The sequence below is a fragment of the Naegleria gruberi genome, assembly GCF_000004985.1.
Source record: "Naegleria gruberi genomic scaffold NAEGRscaffold_16, whole genome shotgun sequence".
Taxonomy (NCBI): Eukaryota; Heterolobosea; class Eutetramitea; order Acrasida; family Naegleriidae; genus Naegleria; species Naegleria gruberi.
The window spans coordinates 235,360-257,394 of record NW_003163311.1 but is presented as its reverse complement, the minus strand read 5'-3'; the positions used below and the strand labels follow the sequence as shown (position 1 = coordinate 257,394).

Below are 22,035 nucleotides of genomic sequence, written 5' to 3'. Positions count from 1 at the left end.
TGAGTTATAGTGGTGTAAGTTTAACTGATTTTTTGGTCAACCTAATTTTGATTTTAGACCTATCTTCCTGAAGTTTCCAAGGAGCAAGAATGGAATCAAGAAGAGACTATTCACTCACTCATCAGAAAAACTGGCTATAGAGGTAAAATAACTGATTCATTACTTGAGATAATCGATTCTGAAAGATATCAATCATCCAAAGCCTCACTCACCTACGATGAATATCTACAAGAAAAACTCAATTCTTCAAATAGTACTAAAGTGGATAATGCAATCAATACTAGTAGAAGCTTGAGTAGTGTAAATAATGATTTTGATGATTAAATAAATTGTATCATTCTTTGTAACTCTCTGGTTGTGAACTAAAGGAAAAGCAAAATTTTGCTGTGACAAACAAAAAATGGATTGGTAAAAAAACGTTGAGGATGGGATTCGAACCCACGCGGATTACTCCACCAACTTAGCAGGCTGGCGCCTTAACCACTCGGCCACCTCAACTTACATTTATTGATGAAAACTAGTTTTATATAACAAGGAAATTTACTATAATTATTGTATGACTTTGTTCTTGCTTGAATAATGTTAATTATTTTATTAATGCACTATGAACTTGGTTCTTTTAAATTTCATGTTCAAAGATAAAAAAATGGCACTATTTTTGAGTGATGCTGCCGATCCAAATAACGAGACCCAAATCAATATCATGAAGGAGGGTCGTGGAAAGACACCAAAGCAGGGCGATTATATCACCCTACACTATAAAATGGTAAGAAGATGATTAAACATTTTTGTTAATTTCGGAATGGTGTGATGATCATGATATTTCATACTACAATAGCGAGTACAAGGACAACATCACGATTTTGATGATACTTGGCTAATTAAAAAGCCATATACATTTAAACTTGATCCAGGAGCTCGTAAAGTGATAGACGGTTGGGAGAAAGCCTTTTTATCTGGAAAACTCAAAGAAGGAACAACAGCCGAACTGGTTATTCCCTATCAAGAAGCTTGTAAGTTTATTATAAAGTATTGGAAATTAGAAATACAATTTATTCAAAGATTATGAAAAAGGAGCTCCTCCATATGTACCTGCAAGATCTGGTATTGTTTGTAAAATAGAAGTGTTGAGTGTGAATGACCACAGATGTGTCATTCTCTAATTTTCCTTGTAAATAATTCTAAGAATTTGTAAATTAACATTATGCAATAACTCCAATTTGATTCAATTTGATTTATATTTTGTAATACCATTACAAATACTATATTATTGAATAGAAATTGTACTTTTGAATAAAGTGCACACCTAAAAGTCATTATTTGAATTTTGCTTGCACAGTTGAGTTTTATTGAATGAAGTAGTTCATTAAGTTGAGCACCTTATCAAAATATTTTAATTTGGAATATCAAGCATTGCTTTCGTTTTGGTCGATTATTGTATTGAATTTACCTATTAACTTTCCTTACCTATTATCAAGTATCTCTACTCCCCTATTTGTCAACTAATCTACAAAAGAAACAAAGTTCCAAACTCAAAGAATAAGCATCTCTTCATCAAAAGTAGTATCGACATGTAACTAGTCGTTGTCTTCAATTTAGAAAAATCAATCACAAGTTCCAGACAATTGAAAAGTATTATTTAAAACAATTATTAATAATTAAAAAATAGACTCTGTAGAGAGATAATAATAACATCTTCTCGCCACAACAACAACGTCTACAACCTTTCCATTTTATTTCCTTCATCATTGCAAAGAACAAGAGGAGACGAACATTTCCTCCATCAGCAATAAACTACTTCAATCTTCTCATCCCATCACAGCAACATTCTGAATAAAATGCTCCACTTTAAAAAGCCAAACTTCAAGGAGACAAAGAGGACAACACTTCCTCGAATACACGATCAAATGTTACTGAACAATAACTCTTCGGGTGGAGTGAGTAATGGTAACAGTTTGATGAATAGTACTTTAAAATCAACGAGTTCTTCCTTCAAAATACAATCTACATCAACAACAACAAATCCATCTTTTCAACCTCCTCAACCACCACCAAGAAATGGAGCACAATTTCCTCTCGTAAGAACCAATACAAATGGAGCCAATCAACCTCTCATTCAACGATCAGCATCTTCAAATAATCCTGGACACTTTCGAACAAGAAGTTTCTCCAGTACAACAACAGGAGCAGATCATGATCCATATGGCGCCCAACAACAAGGAGGATATAATAGAAATACAGGATTATCAACATCATTTACACCACCCGATACTTTTGATCTAAAAGATTATGAATTATTATTTATTGAACACAAAAGACATGTAGAACAACAACAAAAACAGAATGGTGTTGCATCACCTGGTAAATTTAATCTCCAACTTCCTCTTCAAAACATGCCAGCAATGAATTCATCAAGTAACACAACTCCTCGAGGCAATGTAACAACACCAAGAGGAGCAACAACTCCTCGCAATGGCACAACAACACCAAGAAGAAATAATGGAGATCAAGGTGATGATGGTGTTAGTGAAGAGGAAAATAATCCAATAACACCCGAGCAAGATACAAGACAGGTAGAACAATCAAATACTTCTTCAAATCAACAACCAGTCAACCCACCTGTACAAGATTCCATCTTTCAAAAAGTTACACTTGGTGGTGTTAACAAGATGATACCAACAAAAACGACAGTAGATTCATCCTTGTCGATGGATTTGAGACCAAGAAGAAATCCTGCTATTGGAGGTAGTCTTTTACATGATAATTCAAGTAATTTTAAACAAGCAAATCAATCTGTTCGATATATTGCTACATTTGTGCCACACAAACGAGGAGGTGTTCACAAAGTTAATGTGCCCATTCCAACTGTGAGTTCAATGACATCTCTAAACTTTACTGCCACAGATTTGATTCGTAAAGCACTGGAACTGTATAAAAGAGAAACTGATCTAGAACCTATTGCTATTGACGATAGAGCTTATCAATTACGAGTTGCAGAAGAAGATGGTCAACCTGATACAAGTTGGCCTCCACTCAACAAGGAAAAGACAATGATTGAACAGTTGGGTAATGTAAAATTAACACTTGTACTTGATAGGAATTTTCAACCAATGTCCAGTGGAAATAGTGGAGCTGAAGATGATTCATCTTCCAATCTTAAAAATAGGAGAGAGTTAAATATCAAGTTTGGAGGAGATGAAGTTTTTACAAAATTCAATTTAGAAGATATTAGACTTCAAGTTTTCCTTCCACCACCAAAAAATTCATGTTCTACACCAACCATCATTCCAAATACCAATTCATTCACATCCCCAATTAATTCCAGAAATTACCAACTCACTTATTTCAAACTTGTTCCAGTATCTCCAGAATTATTACTCAAAGATTTACAGAAAGTACTTTGTCAACGTTTTTCTTTGGATCCTAAAAAATACATGATCAATACTATTGGAAAAGACAAGAATCTGAAAGAAATTAGCAAAAATTACAAAGACAAGACACTTTATTCTTTAGGATCAATGATTGAAAGAGTTGTTCTTGTAAGAACAGCAGCATACGAGTCTGATACAGATCAATCAACACCTAAAGGTGAAATATCTGGATCTCCAACCGCTCCCAATATGATTGGGTCACCTTCAAAACAAATATACGCCCTTCCATTCATGACTTATGATAATACTGATAACGTTTTCCATGTTACCAAGACAAATAAGTTTGGAGTCAGACAAGAGAGAATTCTCAGTTTTGATTCAGAATTTATTTATAATTCAAAGCCAGCCAATACTTCTCGTTGGATGAATTCATCTAAAACAAAACACCCAACAAGACCAATTACCACTTTACGTTCAATTGAATGTGATTCAACTAATCCAAAGTGTTTTGTTTTGTCATTCGATGATGAGAACCTATTTTATGAAGCTAGGACAACCATAGAGGCTGAAACGATAGTGAAACGTTTGGAACAATTACTACTCATGAAAAACCATCCTCTTTATGGTAAAAATAGAAATTCACTTGTTGCTCGTGCTCTAAGTGATTTAACACCAAGAAGATAACACTTTAATTTATTATAAATTATTTTAATTTTGTACAAATATTTTACAATTATTTACAATTTGTTGGGTTGACAAGAGGAACATATCTCACTCCCATTACTTTCTTTTGGGTGACTTTGCCATTGATATCCTTATCAATTACCATCAAGTGTTGATCTATATCACCAACAGGAATGATCAATCTGCCACCATTTGCCAATTGCTCAACAAGTGCATGAGGAAGTGTGGATGCAGCTGCTCCAACATGAATAGCATGATATGGACCTCCTTGAGCATAGCCTTTCCATCCATCTCCTTTAATCATTTCAATAATACCTTGATTCATTAAATCCTTTGTTTTTTGATACTGTTTTCAAAATTAATTTACAAAATTCAAAATAATTACCAAACAAACCTTTTCAATATTTTCCTTTCCAAATAAATAGATTGATTGCAAATATTCAATGCCAACAATTTTAGTTCCTTCAACCACATGTTCAACTTGTGGAGCCATCATTTCAGCCATAGTAGCAACAAGATAGCCACTACCACTTCCAACATCCATTGCTCTATTTCCTGGTTTCAAATGATCTTCCAACAATTCCAAACAATAGGCATGCATATGAGGAGCAGATATTGTCACATCATTTCCGATCGGAAGAGGTTGATCCAAGTAGGCATAATCTCGATGATCACTCCTGCAAAACAGTGCACGATCGGTACGAGACATTGCCCTCGAGACACTATTACTTGAAATGATATTGGATTTAAACAGATTGGCAATCAGTTCGGCATTACTTTGTCCAGAACATCTCCAGGCCATTTTTCTTTAGAGTTTTTCACTTGTGTGTGAGATGATTTGAATTTATATTGAGGAGTTTTTTTTTGATTTTTTAAAAATTGATTAAATTTGGAAAGTTGTTATTTTGGGAAAGTACTGTATGGGATGATGAGATAGCACACATAATTTTTCTCGTTTTAGAAGTAAATGGGCTTTCATTTGCAAATTCGAATATTTGGTGGAATAGTTTTGACAAAAAAAATTCAACTAATAGCTCTTGTTTGCACTCTCTCTTGGTGTGAGCAAAACTCTTGAGGAATAAATTATAATTGGATGATTTATAAACACAATTAATTTGAAAAACTGTTCCGAAATTAGAACATAATCCAATGATTTAATATTATTTAATAATTTAATTATTAATTATGCAATTTAATAACCTACTCGGAAATACCACTACTCCTAATATAACTACCATTAATTCTGGTGATGGTATTAGTAGTACTATTGGTAGTAGTACCAATGACATTCTCTCAACATCACAATTATTGAACAATTTAATTAGTCATAATAGTCAGGGGTCATCATCTACGAACACCTTCAACCTGATTACCCTCAAACCAATGGAATTTCCTCTTCCGAATATAATGTCTGAATCTTTTGAGTCATCATTTGTGTTTGATAATTCTCATAGGCCTAAACCCACAAGTCCAATTATGTTCACGATACCATATCAACGCCACTCATTGATACTTCCTGATGAGTTGGTTATTGGATATTCAGAAACAACAAAGGAAATGGCTGATTTATTGACTAGCTCAGAAACAGATGTATGTGTTGGAGAATTTTCATGTGGAGGCGAAGTTGAGAATATTCCAGGACTTCCTGGATTACAAATTTGTGTACCATCCAATGAAAGTGGAGCAACTGTTGAATTGAAACATTGCTCTCTCCCTATTACTAATTTAAATCAAGCTCAAGACATCATTTCAGTGGCATCAAAGGCACCTTATGGGAAGGGAGAGCTGACACTTATTGATGAAACTGTGAGAAAAAGTTGGCAACTTGAGCCATCCCAATTCATTATTTCTAATCCTAAATGGAATGGTTTTGTGGGAAATATTGTTGAAAATGAGTTACGAAATGGACTTGGTATTCCAAAACACAAACGAATTACTCATAGTCTTTACAAACTGCTTCTCTATGAAACTGATGGACACTTTGATTATCACAGAGATACAGAGAAGGAGAGTGGTATGTTTGCAACTTTGGTAATTCATCTTCCTTCAGTGTATTCTGGTGGAGAGCTAATTGTAAAACATTCTGGGAATGAAAAAATCTATGATTTTTCAAAGAATTCAAGTTATAAGGTTTCATACACTGGATTTTTCTGTGATTGTGAACATAAGGTGAATAGAGTTTCGAGTGGATACAGATTATGTCTAATTTATAATGTTTGTTATAATGGGGCTTTGGATTCCATCCCCTCATTTAATATGAGGAGTAAATTGGAGAAATCATTCATAAACCTATCTGAAAGATGGGAAAAAACCGAACCTCCCTTCATTGTTTGGTTACTAGAACACAAATATACTATGGAAGGTTTATCAGCTTCGAATCTGAAAGGGAAAGATCAAATGCTGTACACATTCTTATCTGAACTCAATCAAGAACATTTATTATTCCATTTATTTATTGGAATATTTGAAAAAGAAGTTAGTGGACAATTGGATGGAGATCACTATGATTATTATGGAGATGGTGATGATTGTGGTTCTGATTCTGAGACAGAAATAGAGGTCAGAAGTGATCTAATATGTGAACCAACTGTTCGATATAACTTGAAAAATGTGAAAACAACTAGTGGGTCTTCATTTTCCAGTTTGCCATCAAATATGATGCTTTCTAATATAATTCCATACGAAAGACTCGAGGATCAACACTTTGCAAATTCTCGAATTGAGCACACAGGTAATGAGGGAACCAATTTAGATAAGTGGTATAGAAACGGATGCATAGTTATTGTTTCTAGGAGGTTTGCTACATCCCTCTTCAACAATTACGCTCACACCCAGGATGTGGATTACATTTGCCAACAATTATTTATGGAAGCAACAAGTCTGAAACCTAATGCACTCACTCAACTTTTGCAATTTATACCTAAATGTGCAAATAAGCTTTCAGAAGATTTAATGGTTAGGAATATAATTCAACTTCGAAATTATGAGGTTTTGAAATGTTATCTTGATGCTCATCCAAGTTTATCTGATTTTGGTTGGAGTGCCATTGTTGGAATCTTCCCAATGAACCAATTGAAGGATCAATTTATTGAAAAGTTCGTCCAAAAAGCGTTCCAGTCTACAATACAGGACAGAATAGACCACGTTCAGTTTGTTATCAATGAATTCTCCAAGGATGTTAATGGAAATGTTTTTATCAAAGAGTTCTTTGATAAGATTTTTGAAAGATTGGCCACTCAACACCTCCCTAATACTTATCTTCACACCATTTTGAGATACATGATTGAAAGACAAATGCCATTCACAGAAAATGCCATTTCAGCAATTTTGAAAAGGGCAGATGCGACAGTTTTTCAATTATTACTTCCTTATTGTTCACTGCACAATACTCTACATTTGGAAGATGTTTTACTATCATTATTGGATAATATTTCGTGTTTTACTAATTGTTATGGAATATTCTTTGAGAACTCCTCAAAAGTGAATAAGCAATTATTACAAGAAAAGATGCAAGTGTGCCTTCCTGAGCTCACCAACAAGTTTTATGAGCAAGCTATGGTCATTGCAACCTATTGTGAAAACAATTTCACAAATGAGGAATGCAAATATGCATATGATATTTTGAGAAATTCAATTTGGATGGAATTTACCTCTCAACCACAGCTAACATCAAATATGTGCATTTCATTTATATACATGTTTTGTAGAGAGTGTATTCCTGATAATTTTAACATAATAGTCTCAAGTATATTGAATAGATGCGACACATTTGATAGAGTGGAATCTGTGCTCATTCCACTACTTAAATGGTTGGAAACTAGTAATTTTAGAGCTTCTCTATTGAATGGGTCTTCTTTATCATTACTCATAACTGGTGCATTAGGAATAGTATCGACTCACATTCAAAATATCCAACAGTTGCCATGGAGTTGGAAAATAGAACCTTTAAAATCAAATTGTAGGAATTCTGGAATGTTTGTCGGTTCTAGTCCGTGTAGCACCTGTGAGTCTGTGAGAACCTACTTGTTAGATCCCAATAGAGTAACTTTTGAAATGAGAAACACACAAGGTCAGAGAGATCATGTTATTTCGAATATTGAAAAGCTCTGTAACCCTTCTTTCCTTGATATTAGAAAGGAATATAGAAAAATAACCATCACCAAGATTAGCTCTCCTCAAAATGAACTAAAGAAGAATTTATCTCACGTTCAAAAGGTATTGAAATATCTTAACTCACTTCAGCAACAAATAACTTTACAACAAGCCTCACTTTCAACCTATCAACCTCCTCAATTGGTATTAACAAATGATTATACTGAAAATTATTCTCGTGTCAACAACTATCTGGATAATTTATTAAGGGGATGCAATCAAATCACACAGGAAACAAGAAAACAGATATTTACATTTTTCATGGGAGAAAATCGAAACTGCCAGGAACAATATGTAATTCACTCAGAAGAGCTCAATGATGAAATTGTAACAATATACTTTTGCATGGATCATGTTTCAAGAAAATGGCAAAAGATTACAAAACGTTCTTCCAGTACTTGTCAGCAAACACTTGAACAACAGCCAGCTCAAAAGAAACTCAAACAGTAATTTCAATTCATTCTTTTATGACTTATTGGGAATAAATTTATTCCTTCTTTTCCAATTTTTGAATGAGATGAGATGAAACATAAGCAAAGGCAATCATTGAAACACCATTTGCCAACATGGATCTAGCACTAGCAGGTACAATTCCTCTGAAAAATCCTCTGAAGCCCAAAGTGTTTGAAACATGTTTCATTCTTTGCATAAGGCCCAATTGTTCATCAGGTTTCATAGCTTGAATTTGACTCTTAATAACATCCAATGGGAAAACTAACCACCAAGCCAAAGTTGCACAAACACCACCTGTAAAGAATGGACTCAATTTTGCAAAATCGAAATATTGACCTCTGCTCTTTTCTCTTTCTTCATCAGATGCAAGAGATTTCAAATGTTGTCTCACTTGTAAATTTCTATATTCTTGAGTGAAAAAGTCAACAAAAACAAAGAAACTGCCCAAAAGGAACATGTTACGTAACAGTGTTGCAGTAAATCCACGATATAATTCAGTAAATTTCCAAGGTTGTTCAGTTTGGAATCTGACTTTCATATATTCGACAGGGGTTTCTATTAAAATGTTTTGGAAATAATTCGAATATTATTAATAAACACATGACCATGAAAATTGAAACATACCAACAATGGCTCTAGCAGCACCTCCAAAACAGCCAGCAGCAAACATTTCAGGATGCAAACTAAATGGTTTCTCCTCCAAAACATGTAAATTTTCCTTTCTGAAATCCTTATCAGAAAACACATTATTTTCCATAATATATTGTAATGCCATTGCATATCCACCAAATTGCAAACTTCTCAACACTGAAGCAGTAAACAAAGGTGGAAGAGATCCACGATAAAATCCCATAAAACCATTCTTCTTATAAATTGATTTAATCACACCCAATGTTGTTGCATTATTTTGATTAATAGTAGCACTAGATTGCATGAGTGTTTTAATTGTATCGAGAGGTTGTCCTACAGCAATGGAGGTACATCCATAAACTGCTCCCGATATGAAGGAAACAAGTGGTGATGATTGGACAAGAAAACTCTTGGTATTATCTTGTTTAGGACCACTTGGTAATGTTGTTGTTGTGGTAGTTGTTGTGGCAACAGGTGGAGAATTATTTGATGATAATGGTGATGGACTTGGTGTGGATTCTTTATCGCTCATTTTTTTTGTAATGGAATTTTATTTAACAGTGTGAAAGTTTGTGTGAAAATTCATGATGGAGTGTTGGGATAGGAGTAATAAGGACATTTTATTTGATATTCTGTTGAGTTTGAATGGTATTTACCAATTGCCATCTCGAAAATTCACTCGTCTCTACAAGTCGACTATAGGTATCTTTGAGATTGAATAACAATTCGGTCAGGACGATATTCTCAAATGTTTCTAGTGGGGTTCCATCTCTTGAGTGGTAAATTATTTCGATTTGTTTCTTGACTTTTCCTGGAAGATTAACTTCATACTTGGCTAATGGCTTGAAGAATAAAGTCCACAACTGATAGAATTGCTCCGCTGAGATGTAACGATCTAGTGAGGATGAGTTCATGGAATTGGTGCTTCTATTATCTGAAGAAGAGAGAGTACTCGTCCTTAGTTGAGAAATGTGTTCGTAAAGGAGAAAGTTCTCCAGTGAAAATTCCTTTTCACAGAAACTTTTAAATAGTTCAACAAAGTGTTGATCCTTTAAATGTAGTTCAATATCTGTTTGAATTTTTTGAGAGGTAGATTCTATTGGCCGCCTCTTTCTTTTGAGGAATTTCCAGCATTCAATCAGGATGGCTGTCATTCCTCCAAGACAGTAAATGAAAATAAAAGATATGAATGAACATATGCCCAAACAATAATCTGCCCATTCCTGACCTATCAAGTTGAAAATTATAATCAAAATTAGGCTTGTAAGGATAATGAAAAAACTAATGATGTCCAATCTCAAGAAGTAAGGATCTTCAAATGTGAAAAAGTGTAATAGTCCCTTTTCCTTAATTAGTTTTCGATTGTTAAAAATATCAATACTCATGAAAACAATACCCAAAATGCATCCAATGATTCCTTGCAGTAGGTAAATGACATTCACTCCAAATAATACATTGCTTTCGTAGACATTAACAACTGCATAGGGTATGAGGATTGCCAACCAAAAGAGTACATGAAGAATGGCGCATACTAATGTTGCCAAAACCCCAAACCATTCAGAACTCAAAATTCTGTGAATTTTCACTTGCTTATCAGTTGAATTGCTAAGAAATCGATACAAATACCTTAAATAGTAGAATCTAACAAGAGTGGAACCATAAATCCCAATTACAAAAGCAGTAATTCCAATGGTTACTATAGACCTCAATGTATTGGAAACTTGTTGCATGAAAATCGAGAAGAATATACTAGCCACAATCAAACAAAGAGGAATCAAATAAGGTACTAAAAGTCTGCGCTTGATTGACTTGGTGTTAAATGTTGCTGCCAATAGTAACAGCTGAAGACATCCAAATGTAATCTGGAGAAGTTTCTCAATTTCATAGGCAATCACTGTACCTGGTACACCGTCATTGCATGAATAGAATGAAAGAGTTGACTTTTCAAAGCAATACAATACATTCAAGTCAATTAAATTGTTCATACTGAGATTCTTCACAGATTCAAATTGTTTGATAATTGTGAAATTGCTCGTTTCCACTTCCTCAATTTTCAAATCACAACCATTGAATAATCTTTTGATAAATGTTTGTTTCAGTAAATCTAATTTTCCAAGTCCAAATCTATTGGAAAGTATCAACTCATTGAAGGTTCTATATCCAATTGTGGTTTTTCTTTTTGATTTTTCAAGAAGAGGCCCAAAATACTCAGTAGAAATTGTGTCTTCAATTAGTGCAAACTTGCTAGTTTCATTGAGAGTGCCCACTTGAATAGGCATGCTCATTTCATCAATGAAATTAAGGTCACTCCACAAAAGTAGTCTTTCACTATTCTCCAAAGAGGGCATTCGAAGAAGAACATCTTGGAGTGTACTTAAAGGAACAACAAAACTGTCAAAATTAAGTGCTGGATGACCAAAGAAGGCATCAACATAGATTGAGGTTACAAGTGTCACTATTGGTATAATTGTTTCCTGATGAATTTCATTGTACCTATCGAGTTGAAATTGAAACAAATCGGAGAGGTCTCTGTGTACCATCACTTTTCTTCCATTCAGGTATTTAATAGTGGAACACTCAGAGCCTTGTTTGTTAACACAAAATGCTATCATGCTATCTGTGGAGAGAATGACTCTTTCCTTTTGCATTTCAGTACATGGTGATGTAGTGGTGAGAGGTATGATTCTAAAGCAATAAATCTGCTGAATGGCTAAAACCAATAACAAAACCAGAGGAAATAAACGAGACATTTTTTAATTTTGATGTCGTCAAATGTCATCTCTTGTCTACACATCTTCTATTTTTTGGGACACAGCAGCTGTGAAGATAAATTCCTTTGTCCTGAAAACTTCGTTTGGTAGTGTTGGATACTTGTCTTTTGTCTCTTCCTCTTCGTATATAATATAGCAATTCTCAAAATCATAGTCCTCTTCCAACATTTCATCAATGGCAGTGATAATCGACCCTGAACCTGTTTCAATGATTTGTGTTACAATATCACGAGCTTGTACATCATCACAAATAAAGAATTTGAGATCTGCAAATATTGGTTGGGCTAAGGCACGTTTTCTTGCTTGTAATAGACTCACACCATCAGCCTTAATGAGATATGGTTTCTCATCAACAAAATATCCATTTTCTAAAGAATCCAGGAGCCAATCTTCCGACACTATGTAAGCTCCTCTAATTATTCCACACATGAGTTTGAGAGTTCTCTTGTAGACCTTTGTAACGACATGAGTGATATTCTCATCGCTTGGTGTCTCAGCAACTGTTCCACCAATTTCAGTGTAGCTAACAGCATGTTCATCTGATATTGTAAAATTTGAAAAAGAGCATACTGGAGAAGCAATCGTACTCTTTTTGGTGACTTTCTTTTTCTTTTTTGGAGATTCTTCCACTACTACTGTCACCTGGTCAAATTCTTCAAATTCACCTTCACTTTCTGAGTCTCCATGTTCCAAACCTGCATAATCAATCTTCTTCTTATTTCTTGAGCTTCTTCTCTTATTATTTTCATTATATTCGGAAACGTAAGTGTCTTCATCAGTTTCTTCAGCACTTTCTTCCTCTTCACCACGATGTTTCCTCAGTGTTCTCTTTGAAAAGTATTTTAATCTTTGTTCTTCCTTCTTTAGCTTTTTCTCTTGTGCAATGACTCTTCTAGATTCTTTTTCTACCTTTTCAAGTTCTCTATAGTTGTAGACTGGTTTTGGTTTAGACGAAAGTCTGGAAGATCTTCTGACTTCTGTTGGTTCACCACTTTCACTTCCGGTTGACCTTCTTGATTTCTTTGTTGTGGTAGAGTTATTATTCTTTGGTAATAAACCATTACCAAGGCCTAAATTAGCAAGTAACATTTTGTTTCTTTCTATTTTCTTTTTTCTTTCTTCTTCGTATTTGTTAGCTGAATCGTCATCAGAAGATTCTTCTTTCTTATTATTATCGTTCTCTTCTTCAAAGTCATAATCATCATCAGATGTTTGTATGATTGTTTTTGTTGGCTTTTTAAATAACTCTGGGGATGGTTCATAAGGTGTGGAACTTGCCTCCGATTTGTTGTCATCAAACGATGACGAACCGAGAATTGGTGATGTTGGTGTTGATGAGTTTTGGGTCATTTTTTTACTTGTGAATTTTGGCGGTTTCTTTTTATTTAAAGAAGCTTGTTATTCCAATGAGCGATGGAATTAAGAGAAACACGCATCCAATAGAAATGAATAGTTTCTTTACAGTGTAAAGCAGATGATCTCTTCAAGTACTTCCTGGAGTTTATTTCGCTTAATAGATAGAATATTATTCGTAAGTATTTACAAAGATTGAAGTTTCTTTTCAATTTCTAGAATAATATCACTCTTTGAATCGTAAATTCCAGATTTCAAAAGTCTGGATTTCTCTCGGAGTAATCGTTTAAACTCTCTGCTTCTTTCATCATTCTCGTTCTGGTCATGATTTGCAAAATTGTGAGCCTCAACAGAAATATCGTTTTGGGTTTCGTTTAAGGATGGTTCTTCTTCGTATCTACTGTTATCGAGATGAGGCGATGGATAGGCAAAAACTTCCTGTTTAGTTTGTTGTTGACGAGGAGGTGAGGTTTTCTTTGTGGTGGAGTTTGCTGTTTTTACAGTGGGAGGGGAAGACGATGGAGAAGTTCTCTTACTACCCTTACGATTGCTCTCTCCTGAGGATGTTGAAGAGGTAGATCCTGAACTCGATGTCGAAGTATTGAGTTTGCTATCTTCCTTCTTGTCTTCTGTTTCTTTCTTAATCAGATCGGCAAGCATCTTTTTGAGAGAACCAATTTCATCGGCATCTTGCTTTTGTTGCTGCTGATTTGGAGGAATGAAATTCTGAGGATTTTGTTGCATATTATTCGGATCGAATGGGGATTGCATTGGAGGATATGGATAGAATGGAGAGTGAGGATTCATTTGATTTGGATACTGGTAATTTTGAGGCATATTTGGGTGAGGATAGAATGGATTCATTGGAGGTGGTTGTGAAGGAGTCAATGGAGAGGTCTGTAAAGTTTGGAGAGCAATTATCTTTTGCTGTAATTTTCTCAATTCTGATTCTTGTTTCTTCTTTGTTCTAATCAGTTCTTCAGATACTTTTTTCCATTGGATTTTGTAATTTTGTTTGGAATTAGTGGCTTGATGAAGTTTTGATTCAAGGGATTCATTTTCTACTTGAAGCTTTGTTATTCTCTCATTGAGTTCCATCACATCGTGAGATAATTGTTGGTCTATTCTCTTCTGAAGCTCTTGATTTTTAATGGTTTCCAATTGCAGTCGCTGTTGAAAAGATTCCTTCTCCATTTTAATCACATGTTCCATATGCTCGATTTTTCTTTGATAATCAGTTTCTAGCTCTGTTTTTCTTCTCCTCAGCTCTAGTTCAACTCCTACCAATTGTTTCTCTCTTGCATTCATCTCTTCCAACACTTGATTGTATTGTTGTTCCTTACTTTTAAGAATTTCTTTTTGTTCCAAGATTTGTTTTTCATATTTACTAAATTCCTCTCTTAATTTTGCTTCCACATTCTTCAAGTGTTGTTTTTCCTTCTCTTCAAGTTGTTTTTTGTAGACAGTTTTTTCTCGTTTTTTCCATAATTCCAGCTCCCAAGCTGCCTTATATTCTGGCGTGTTTCTAATCAATTCTACAGCCAACTCTCTCTGTTGTTCATCCGTCATGTTGACCAGATCAAACTCGGATTGTGGCACCTGAGAGTTGCCCGAGAATGAAGGTGTTGCAGACATGTTCAATTCTATTTGAGACATTTTTTTGAATATTATTTGTACGTAATATTGGCGCCAATCTTCTTTTACCGCCAAAATGAAAACAAATTTAATTATTCTACTACCACTTACTATTATTTGAAAGAGAGATCCAACCTGCTTCCGCCACTTCTTTTCATCTGATTATTGCATATTACAATACACTCCGAGATATTAAATTTTATTGGAAAATTATTCTTTCCATTCCAAGAGTACTTTCCAAAATTCACTCCCAAGGTTCTTTCAGCCACATTCCCCATCAAACCTTACGAAAAAACTCAACAAAAAAATCTACACATTTAATTCATCATCATGTTAGATCAAATTCTAAAAGTAATGAACAGTAATAACTTAATGGTGGACTCCACTTCAACGATGGCAACTTCTAATGCGGAAACAGATGAAGTTTTATTTATTTTAAAGCCCGAATTTATCATCTCGATGATTGTGGTCGTGTTGGTGTTTTTTGCCTGTGTTGGATTGGTTCTTTATAGAATAATAACTAGGAGAAGAAGAGAGGCTTCATATTATGAATCGGGTATTAATTCGGAATCGGTTTTACAAGTTTTTGGAATTTCTTCAACTAGAAAAGTGAAATCATCAAATATTAATAATGAAGCAGATGATGAGGAGACAATTCCCTTGTCCAATTCTTATTATCATCACAAATCTTCAACAGATGATTCGAGTGGAAATATTTTGAAGGAAGGTTTTTCAAATCTCATTCAAAAGTATAAGAATAATAATTTGAATAGACAAATTACCGATTATGTGAGCTTATATCAAAAGAAAGTGCTGGGTCATATTGATTTAATGTATCAAGTTAGAACCGTCTTACGTCCAACAGATTATGAACTCATTGAGAAGAAGGAATCTCTGAAAGATTTTGTTACAAGTTACTTTCAATTATTGCTTACCTTAAATGCTTCATCTTACAAAACCTTAGCTTATTGTCAAACTATTAAGAATAGAGGATCAAAGAATATACATTTTGATGATAATTCAAGCTCAAACAGTGCTAACAGTTCTACTAATTTTGTGACATTACCACAATCAAATTCATCACAATCAAATACAGCAGTGGGAGTCAACTTTGGACTGATGGTTTATACAAATTGTTCCAGTCAATCAGTAGTAATGATTAATGACGCCACAATGAGAAGGTCTTTTATTCAATTGATGTCAAATATTGGAAATTTATCTCCATACATTATGCCAGTTTCTCATATCGATTTTTCATTGGGACAAGGAAGGTGCTACTCTCTTTTCAATCTTTCGCATAATACAGTTGGAACCCTATCTCAACTTATTGAAACATTAAGGAGAGAAAATACTATGGATCCTGACATTATTAGTCAATTTAGTGGACAAATACTTTGTGCTTTAAAGTCTCTTTCACAAATTGGATTTGAATACACTCACATCTCATCCAAGAATATTCTAATTGAAAAATCAAACAATGAAAATGGAGTTCACTACCACTGCAAACTAACTTCATTGGAAGATCAATTTTTACTCTTTGCTAGAAATTCATTTAACAATAATGCAAGAACTATTTTGGAATCTTTTGGATATTTGCTTTTTGAAATGTGTACCGGTGTTTGTGTTAGGCAACCAACAGAAATTTACATTGAAACAATCATTTATCCTTCATTCAAAAAGATCATTAAGGATATTTTCCCAACCAGTGTAGGAAATATCGAAAATATTTCAACAACTGGAAAGATAGATGAACCAACCATAGTCTCAATAGATTCTCTCATTAAGCATGATGCTATTTACTGTGATCCTGCAGCCCTCTCCAGTTTGCAAAATCAAGTTGTAAGTTTTTTTAAGCATACTTTCAATAACTTTTACCTCTTTTATATTAACCACATATTTATATTAAATATTTGTTAACAACAACTTAATTTTGCAACAATACGAACAGCAAATGGGAACTGGATTGAAAACGTTGATTGAAAAACTGCAGCATCACTCCAAGTTGGCTTCCAAAAAGATGTTGTAAACTGAAGTTGTGACCTCCTAATAAGAAAGACAAATAAAACAAATAAATAAAATGACTCTGCCACAAACACACTCACGATCACATCTTCACTCTGCTGATATTCCCCTCTCGGAATCGTCATATTCAAAATCAGCAACATTATCAAATAGCAACAAGGAAAAACCACTTCCTCCTCTCAGCCGCTTATTGGATAATTTGTGGAATTCATCCAGAACATTTAAACTATCGATTATTCTGGCGATCGTTGTTATTCAAATAATCTTTTATCAACTCATCATCAAACGATCACTTAGTAATCCATCTATCCTCTACAAGAGAAAGGAATTTTATAGTCATCTCGGAAAAGATAAATATCTGACTGATAGATTGGCAAACAGTAAATCTATCTTTCACATTATTGCAGATGTAAATACAGAAAACCAAGATAGCTTCAAGAGCTTTAATATTGCCAAGTGTATTGCTGAAAAGTTACCAAACTATTCACCAAAAGTAACCAATAATTATCAATCACACCCAAACCATGAACAATTCTACAATGCTGTCTTAGATTTGAAGAGTAAAATTGATACTGATAGCTCGTGGATTGTCAAACCATTTAAATCTGTGTGGAGTAAATGGTCACAACAATTCTTGTCACCATATATCATTCTAGAAAATGGTGACAACTATCAAGAAATTGGTTCAACAAGTGAGTTTATTGATTTTGCTTCAAAGTACTACCTTGAGCATCATCCTGATGTTGTCACTGCATGCAGAAATTTGTAAATAATTTACATTGAAGATCCTAATTCTTCCACGAGGAATGAACCCACGTTGAAAGGATTAGAATTCACCACCTTACTACTTCTCAATAAATCAACCTCTTTCTTCAAGAGTTCATTATTCAATCTTATTTGTTGTTGCTTTTGTTCGAGGAGGGTAATGTGGGAGAGAAGTTTCACATTCTTTTCACTGATATTTTCCAAAACTGAGGCATACCTGTCATAGACTTGATGAATATCTTCCTCAAGCTTTTGATTCTCCATTGAGAGTCTGTATTGATCAATGAATAGCTCTCTATGAGTTAATTTGTTATTTTCAATTTTTGGTCTAGTTTTGATCGTTGATTCTCTTGTAATGGTTGGCTCTGTATGGGTCATCAGGTCTTGAGGTATGAGGAGAGAGTTGTCCCTCTTTTGCTTTTTAGGTGTGGATTCTTCATGATCTGAGCTGTAACCTCCTTTGGAGCTTTTAGATTTCCTCTTTGTTGGTTCCTCTTCCCCAATTTTCTGGTCCTTATAGAATGATTTGGCAACTTCTGATAGTTTTCCTTGAGAAAGGAGTTCATCTTTATCCATTCCCTTTGATTTGATTTTTTGGAGAATTGGTTTCCATATTCTCCTTCTTGCATTGATGAACCAATTGTTGACTTGTGTTAAGGTAAGATTTGTTTCTTCAGCCAATACATCTTTCTCTGCATCTGAAGGATATGGATGACTAAAGTTATCGAATAACCACTTGAGCAATGAATCAACAGCTTCTTTAGGTAAGTTTCCTCTACAGATGACTGTGGATGGAGTTGGTAGACCATTAGGCAAACTTCCCACAATATTTGTCCTGGTAACATTGGCATTGTTTGGATTAATTCGAGCTGCAAGTGATGATTTCAATTCATCATTCAACATGTCTATTTTCTTCTCTTGTCTTGGCTTACTTCCTGAACCATCAGAATTTCCATTTGGTGAATTTGGTTCAGTCTTGGTAATTTGTGAATCGTGATGCCTAGGCTTCCACACTCTCATTCTTGAATTTACAAACCAAATATTAATTTGATTAATGGTGAGACCGGTCTTTTTCATCAATTCTTCTTTTTGGTTATCATCAGGATAGGGATGCTCAAAGTGTTCCTCCAACCATGACATTAATACATGTCTAGCAGGTTTTGATATTTGAGAACCTGTTGTTAATAAGGTAAACGAATGAAATTAATATTGATTGATATTTTGACAGAGTGACTTACGTTTAGATGATGGTTTTTCTTTCTGTGAATCTGAATCACTTTCATAGTCAGCTTCAAGAGTTTCCTCATCATCAAAGGAATCACTAGATGAAGCTGCTTCCTCGTCAATATAATCTATTAGAGTTTCAATTTAATTTCCTAATTGATGAAAAAACAAACCTTCATCATCTGTCTTATCAATTTCCAAGGCTTCATTTGCTAATTGTGATGCTCTTCTTGTTGGATATCGTTTCATATTCTCACCCTCGTAGGCTAACAATAGTAGACTTTCATCCCGTTGCTGTTGTGATGAAGAAGCTTCTGATGAGGAGCTGCTGCTGCTGTTGATTGCTTACTTTTTCGTTGGCTGTTGCTCATTTTTTTAAGGCTATATGAATGTCAGGGCAATCATTAAAGTGTTGATAGGTTGTCTGTCAGGCAGCAAAATAAATGCTAGTGGAAGTTGTGAAAGATATTAAGATTTATTTGTGCAACAATAGTTTTGCCTGGCATTGAAAGAGACGTGATTGAAAAGTGAACAAGGTTCCATGCCCTTACGAAGTTTAATATCTTAATAGTCATCATCAGCATGTTCCAAGATGATCAAGGTTATTAAAAATATCAAATTTTAAAAAAAATAGAAAAATGAGCAATAAGGAATTATATGATCCTTTGGACGTTAGTGTTGTTCTCACTGCCACTAAGGGTTTGGTAGGTTGATTTATAAAATTATCATTCGCTTAATATTTTTAAAAGAGTGTTGAACAAAGCGCTGTTGTTTCAATCTATGAAAGTATGCAAGGTGAAGAAGAATGGTCTTATACTGGTATTTGGGGAGCCCTTTATTTCGGAAAGGATTTGATGAACAATGTCTTTTGTTTGAAACTAATCAATGTTGAAACCAATCAAGTTACTTGGTCTCATGAATGTTATGAACAATTCCAATTTGAACAATTGAATGACAATTTTATTTCCTTTGAAAGCGATGATAGAATTGTTGGTATCAATGTTGCCTTGAATAGTAAGACTGCTGCTTCAAAGTTTAGCAGCTTTGTTAACAACCGTCTCTCTAATGTTGTCTCTGCTTCTCCACCAACTAGTGTATCATCAAATGCAACAAGTAATCCACCACCACTTCCTGAATCAATCAGTAAGCCATCCAATGACAAGCCAAAGAATCCACTCCCTCAAACATCTTCTCCAAGTAGTCCTGTACCAAAGAAGGAAGAAAAGGCAGCAGGTGGTGTCTTTGGTTTCTTTAGAGGTGTCAAGGATAAGTTCTTGAAGAAGGAAGAAGTCAAACCAGTCGAAGAACCAGTTGACAATAGACCTTCAAGATCAAACTTTAGAATGGGCTCTGTAAAGAATTTCCAAAACACTGCTCACGTTGGTATCAATCATGAAACTGGCCAATTTGAAGCTAGCGGTCTTCCAACTGAATACTTGGACGTTTTGGGAGGTATGGGTGTTGAAGCTAATGATCCAAAGACTCAAGAACGTCTCCAAAAACTCATGCACAAGTATGAAAAGAAAGTTGCCAAACAAAGACAAAAGGCACATGAAGATGACAATCAAATTGTTGATGAGATTAGAACAGTCTCTAGTGATGCATCTTCAGGAAGAGTTCCACCTCCTCCACCACCTTTTGGAGTTTCTTCACCATCCAGTGGTGTTCCTCCACCTCCACCTATGCCTGTATCTATGGGATCTGTTCCTCCACCTCCACCAATGGGAGGATCAGTTCCACCACCTCCACCAATGACTTCATATGTTTCAGATGACTATGATGGAGGAGCAGGTAGTATTCCACCTCCACCACCAGTTTCAATGGGATCTATTCCACCACCACCACCACCTATGGGAGGAGGAAGTTTTGCTGTACCACCACCACCCCCAATGGGAGGATCTATTCCACCACCACCTCCTGTTGGAGCTATTCCACCACCACCACCAATGGGAGGAGGTCCAATTAAGGTTGAGGTCAAACCAAAGGCCACTCCAACCTCCCCTCCAGTCTCAAAGCCACCTCTTCCATCAAAGCCTGCTGACTTCCTTTCTGAAATCAAGACTTTCTCTAAGGACAATTTGAAGAATCCAACACCTCCACCTGTAACTGATTTTACAGAAAATGAAAAGGAAGGTTTCAAGTCATATCTCATGAAAAAGTTCTCTAACACTGGTATCCATGACGAAGAGGATTCTGATACTGATTCAGATGATGAATGGTAAAGGGTTTATTTCTTTTCAGTCTCAATGCTTGTTTGAATATAATTCAATTGAGATTCTACATACTGAGGGGGAAGATCTATTAAATTTTCTAATAAACTACTTGGTTTAGATGAACTGCTTGCCTGAAGTAAAATGTATGGTAGTATGATAAATTCCACTCTACCCAAAACCCATGCCAAGAATAATGGGAACAAGAAGTTTTGAGCTACCTTTTCAACTTCCTGTCTATATGCCCTAGTCTTGAGTCTGTTAAATAGCTCCTCATTGGTTGAGCAATTAGAGTGATCTTTCAACCCCTGTCTATACTCGAAAAAATCCAAAGAAGTTACAGACCATGCCATTGCACTTACAACCACTGCACTCTTCAACGAGTTGTAAATTGACAGTGTATTGAGATTTTGAGCCTTGAATCCAAAATGATTGTATCCTTGTCTATTAATTCTCCATTTATATCTCAAAAAGGCATAACCAAAGGCTAGCAATGGAAGTGAGATGTTGTTTGAAAGGAATTTGAAAATTTCATACTTTTCAGTATAATCTTTCATGAGTGAATCTGCTTGACCATCATCTGGTTCTCCCTTAGATTGTCTAACAAGCATTTCAGTGGAATAATTTGCCAAGTTTATCACTCTCTTATCTGTGCTTGCCTTGGATATTTCAAATGTCAATTGAATTAGTTTCTCAATCCTTTCGTCAGTTAATAATTGTCTGGATTTTTGTGTAGATAGAATATTGTATATAATTGTAATATAA

At 34.8% G+C, this 22,035-nt stretch overlaps 12 protein-coding genes and 1 non-coding gene across 13 annotated transcripts in view; 6 read left to right on the top strand and 7 right to left on the bottom strand.

The window, feature by feature from the left end:
* Nucleotides 1–324, top strand: part of NAEGRDRAFT_65967 (DUF51 domain-containing protein) — a gene marked incomplete at both ends in the record, with an annotated part of 1,445 nt that extends 1,121 nt beyond the window's left edge. The window contains one exon of the mRNA XM_002678833.1: nucleotides 58–324. Within this exon, the coding sequence (XP_002678879.1) occupies nucleotides 58–324 (267 nt within the window). The remainder of the gene's footprint in view (nucleotides 1–57) is intronic.
* Nucleotides 325–417: 93 nt separating this feature from the next.
* On the bottom strand, nucleotides 418–498 carry NAEGRDRAFT_t230. Its single transcript has one exon. It is a non-coding gene; the product is annotated as a tRNA-Ser (tRNA).
* A 148-nt stretch (nucleotides 499–646) lies between these two features.
* NAEGRDRAFT_65966 (uncharacterized protein) lies at nucleotides 647–1,163 on the top strand (the record flags this gene model as incomplete). The annotated part of the gene is made up of 3 exons (XM_002678832.1): nucleotides 647–766; nucleotides 839–1,013; nucleotides 1,063–1,163. The coding sequence occupies 3 exons, from the start codon at nucleotides 647–649 to the stop codon at nucleotides 1,161–1,163; spliced, it is 396 nt and encodes a 131-aa protein (XP_002678878.1).
* Nucleotides 1,164–1,907: 744 nt separating this feature from the next.
* Nucleotides 1,908–4,055, top strand: NAEGRDRAFT_65965 (uncharacterized protein; the record flags this gene model as incomplete). Its single annotated transcript, XM_002678831.1, has 1 exon — nucleotides 1,908–4,055. The coding sequence occupies one exon, from the start codon at nucleotides 1,908–1,910 to the stop codon at nucleotides 4,053–4,055; it is 2,148 nt and encodes a 715-aa protein (XP_002678877.1).
* A 49-nt stretch (nucleotides 4,056–4,104) lies between these two features.
* On the bottom strand, nucleotides 4,105–4,857 carry NAEGRDRAFT_32547 (uncharacterized protein; the record flags this gene model as incomplete). Its single annotated transcript, XM_002678702.1, has 2 exons — nucleotides 4,105–4,401; nucleotides 4,450–4,857. 2 exons carry the CDS (start codon nucleotides 4,855–4,857, stop codon nucleotides 4,105–4,107), a joined length of 705 nt encoding a protein of 234 aa, XP_002678748.1.
* Nucleotides 4,858–5,240: 383 nt separating this feature from the next.
* NAEGRDRAFT_48033 (uncharacterized protein) lies at nucleotides 5,241–8,657 on the top strand (the record flags this gene model as incomplete). Its single annotated transcript, XM_002678830.1, has 1 exon — nucleotides 5,241–8,657. The coding sequence occupies one exon, from the start codon at nucleotides 5,241–5,243 to the stop codon at nucleotides 8,655–8,657; it is 3,417 nt and encodes a 1,138-aa protein (XP_002678876.1).
* Nucleotides 8,658–8,694: 37 nt separating this feature from the next.
* On the bottom strand, nucleotides 8,695–9,822 carry NAEGRDRAFT_65962 (uncharacterized protein; the record flags this gene model as incomplete). Its single annotated transcript, XM_002678701.1, has 2 exons — nucleotides 8,695–9,215; nucleotides 9,285–9,822. The coding sequence occupies 2 exons, from the start codon at nucleotides 9,820–9,822 to the stop codon at nucleotides 8,695–8,697; spliced, it is 1,059 nt and encodes a 352-aa protein (XP_002678747.1).
* Nucleotides 9,823–9,910: 88 nt separating this feature from the next.
* Nucleotides 9,911–11,902, bottom strand: NAEGRDRAFT_48032 (uncharacterized protein; the record flags this gene model as incomplete). Its single annotated transcript, XM_002678700.1, has 1 exon — nucleotides 9,911–11,902. One exon carries the CDS (start codon nucleotides 11,900–11,902, stop codon nucleotides 9,911–9,913), a length of 1,992 nt encoding a protein of 663 aa, XP_002678746.1.
* A 174-nt stretch (nucleotides 11,903–12,076) lies between these two features.
* NAEGRDRAFT_65961 (uncharacterized protein) lies at nucleotides 12,077–13,411 on the bottom strand (the record flags this gene model as incomplete). The annotated part of the gene is made up of 1 exon (XM_002678699.1): nucleotides 12,077–13,411. The coding sequence occupies one exon, from the start codon at nucleotides 13,409–13,411 to the stop codon at nucleotides 12,077–12,079; it is 1,335 nt and encodes a 444-aa protein (XP_002678745.1).
* A 189-nt stretch (nucleotides 13,412–13,600) lies between these two features.
* NAEGRDRAFT_48030 (uncharacterized protein) lies at nucleotides 13,601–14,983 on the bottom strand (the record flags this gene model as incomplete). Its single annotated transcript, XM_002678698.1, has 1 exon — nucleotides 13,601–14,983. One exon carries the CDS (start codon nucleotides 14,981–14,983, stop codon nucleotides 13,601–13,603), a length of 1,383 nt encoding a protein of 460 aa, XP_002678744.1.
* A 420-nt stretch (nucleotides 14,984–15,403) lies between these two features.
* On the top strand, nucleotides 15,404–17,075 carry NAEGRDRAFT_65959 (uncharacterized protein; the record flags this gene model as incomplete). The annotated part of the gene is made up of 2 exons (XM_002678829.1): nucleotides 15,404–16,888; nucleotides 16,998–17,075. 2 exons carry the CDS (start codon nucleotides 15,404–15,406, stop codon nucleotides 17,073–17,075), a joined length of 1,563 nt encoding a protein of 520 aa, XP_002678875.1.
* A 1,370-nt stretch (nucleotides 17,076–18,445) lies between these two features.
* NAEGRDRAFT_5576 (uncharacterized protein) lies at nucleotides 18,446–18,610 on the bottom strand (the record flags this gene model as incomplete). Its single annotated transcript, XM_002678697.1, has 1 exon — nucleotides 18,446–18,610. A coding segment is annotated over one exon (165 nt), but the record flags the coding sequence as incomplete, so codon positions are not given.
* Nucleotides 18,611–19,848: 1,238 nt separating this feature from the next.
* Nucleotides 19,849–21,282, top strand: NAEGRDRAFT_65957 (uncharacterized protein; the record flags this gene model as incomplete). The annotated part of the gene is made up of 1 exon (XM_002678828.1): nucleotides 19,849–21,282. One exon carries the CDS (start codon nucleotides 19,849–19,851, stop codon nucleotides 21,280–21,282), a length of 1,434 nt encoding a protein of 477 aa, XP_002678874.1.
* Between the last annotated feature and the right edge of the window lie 753 nt (nucleotides 21,283–22,035).